This window comes from Macaca thibetana, chromosome 8 (assembly GCF_024542745.1).
Source record: "Macaca thibetana thibetana isolate TM-01 chromosome 8, ASM2454274v1, whole genome shotgun sequence".
In the NCBI taxonomy this organism is placed as follows: Eukaryota; Metazoa; Chordata; class Mammalia; order Primates; family Cercopithecidae; genus Macaca; species Macaca thibetana.
This window is the reverse complement of record NC_065585.1, coordinates 119,355,689-119,358,016: the sequence shown is the minus strand read 5'-3', so window position 1 is coordinate 119,358,016 and position 2,328 is coordinate 119,355,689. Positions and strand designations below refer to the sequence as shown.

Sequence of the window (2,328 nt, the reverse complement as noted above, 5' to 3'; positions counted from 1 at the left end):
CAGATAAATATTCCATGCTGTGTTGTAAAGATGTCAATTCTTTCCAACTTGATCCATAGATTCAGTGCAATCCAAATCAATATCCCAGCAGGTTGTTTTAAAACTAGCTTTAAAGTTTATACAAAGAGGCAAAAACTTCAACTCAATATTAAAGGTGAACAAAGTTGGAGGGCTGATAAATTTCAAGACTATAAAGTTATAATAATATGCTTTGCAGGATTGGTTAAAAAAAAAAAAAAAAAAACTGGGAGCTGTCATGGCAAAAAATGGGTGTGCTGAAGAAGACCACTGGCCTTGTGGGATTGGCTGTGTGCAGTACTCCACACGAGAGGCTAAGTATATTGTACACAAAGATTCTTGATGTTCTTGCGGAAATCCCTAAAAATGCAGCATATAGAAAGTATACAGAACAGATTACAAATGAGAAGCTGGCTATGGTTAAAGCGGAACCAGATGTTAAAAAATTAGAAGACCAACTTCAAGGTGGTCAATTAGAAGAGGTGATTCTTCAGGCTGAACATGAACTAAGTCTGGCAAGAAAAATGAGGGACTGGAAACCATGGGAGCCATTAGTGGAAGAGCCTCCTGCCGATCAGTGGAAATGGCCAATATAATTATTAAGTGACTTTGATGTGTTGATGGGAAACTGATGTAATTAAATATACTGTTATATTAAGAGTGTTTTTTCATCTTACTGACATTTTATAATCAAGAAAAGTGATATAGAAAATATCTAGGAGACTGTTAAAATTGGTGATTATGGTAATACGGTCATGTGAATCCATTTTTGATTTATAAAGTATTCACACACAAATTATTTCAAAGATGATATTTCTATGAACAGAGAGGTCATGGGAAGATTTGAAAATTATTAAAGAAAAATTCCTACAGATCTTCAATGCAGAGACTATAATTAAAAAGTAAAGTTTCTTCAGTAGTCTGTTCAATACGTCATTTAATTTTTTTAAGTTATCCTGAAGAAGAAAAGGTCCTTAATATAGTCTAAAACAAATTTATAGATCACTGTTTGAAGTAAATAATACGAGTGAGTATTTTCAAATGTGATAAAATGGCACAAGTGACTGGTGATAAAATTAAACAAAATTATGGTTAACCTCCTTAGCTGTGATCTTATGTATGTAAAATAAAACTTAAATATATAATTATATGTTGGATTACAAAATCCATAATGTCATTTTATTTTAGTCATTATTTTTTGAATTATATCATTTACTCTGTTTTCTTATAGTCTTTATTATATTTTGTTGTTACTATATTTGAAAACCATCAAATTCAAATACATTGTACAGTTGAAGAAATTGACTTAGTACTTAAAAAGAAAGGTTTCCCATTTCATAGAGGTTATTGGAGAAACTTTTCCTTTTGTTGCATTTGTGGAAGTTAGTTTTCTGGCCCGTGGCCTTTTAATTTTCTTAATCAACCTAATTACATCAGGATAGAGGTAGAGCTTTTTCTGTAAAAGAAGAGACATTAAGAGTTCCTGAAATTTGTATCTGGCATACGGATAGGCTTATATTCAAAACATCTTAGTCATGTGACTAAATTCAAAGTGGAATCACTAAATAGTTTGCAGTACGTTTCTAATATAACTGTAGGTGGGTATCAAAACAAGACAAATGCTGTTCAGGGAAAGAAGTTGGCAAGCTTAAGGTTAAAAATAAAATTACATGTGTTTTCGCCTTTTCTTCCTAGCTCCCTGTCATTTCTAAATACTTGGTTAAATTTAACTTGGTATCTCTTTCCTTCATAGATAATATTATACTCTTGTGGGGTTTTGTGTATACGTGTGTGTGCGCGCGCACACACGTGCACATTTGCTCAGAATGAGAAAAAAATGGTATTTTTCCTTCTTTCCAGTATATTTCTCCCTCATAGAGCTGTAACATGAATACTAAATAAATATTAAATAAGATGGATTCTTAGAGGTTAGAGTGCAAGAAGTCTCCTTCTTGTGGGGAAGTGTTAGAGGGGGAGTTAGAAGGTTTCTCATTCTCATGATTCTAGTATTGTTAATGAGTACATTGAGGCAAGTTTGGCCTGTTCTTAGAATGGCCTATTTCTAATGCTGTAAAAGAAGTAGAATATGATTTTATAACAACATTTTCAGTTCTAAACATTTCTTGAATATATATTTATTAAAACATGATCCTGAAAAATGGAAAAAAAAAAAAAAAAAACTGGCAGAAAACATTTACCAGATGTGTCTTTTCTGAAAGACTACTATCCAAACTGTGCAAACAACTCTTAAAATGCAACAATAAGAAAATGCATGACCTGATTAAAAAATGGGCAATAGAGCTGAACATA

At 32.0% G+C, this 2,328-nt stretch overlaps 1 protein-coding gene across 1 annotated transcript; it reads left to right on the top strand.

Annotated features, from left to right (window-relative positions):
• The first annotated feature begins 251 nt into the window (after positions 1-251).
• On the top strand, positions 252-1,703 carry LOC126960621 (NADH dehydrogenase [ubiquinone] 1 alpha subcomplex subunit 5-like). The gene has a single exon (XM_050800297.1). It carries the CDS (start codon positions 267-269, stop codon positions 612-614), a length of 348 nt encoding a protein of 115 aa, XP_050656254.1. The 5' UTR covers positions 252-266; the 3' UTR covers positions 615-1,703.
• The last annotated feature ends 625 nt before the right edge of the window (positions 1,704-2,328 follow it).

What these genes read in the sequence shown, in the direction of transcription:
- LOC126960621 (XM_050800297.1), top strand. Translation starts at nt 267, where the DNA reads ATGGGTGTGCTGAAGAAGACCACTGGCCTTGTGGGATTGGCTGTGTGC.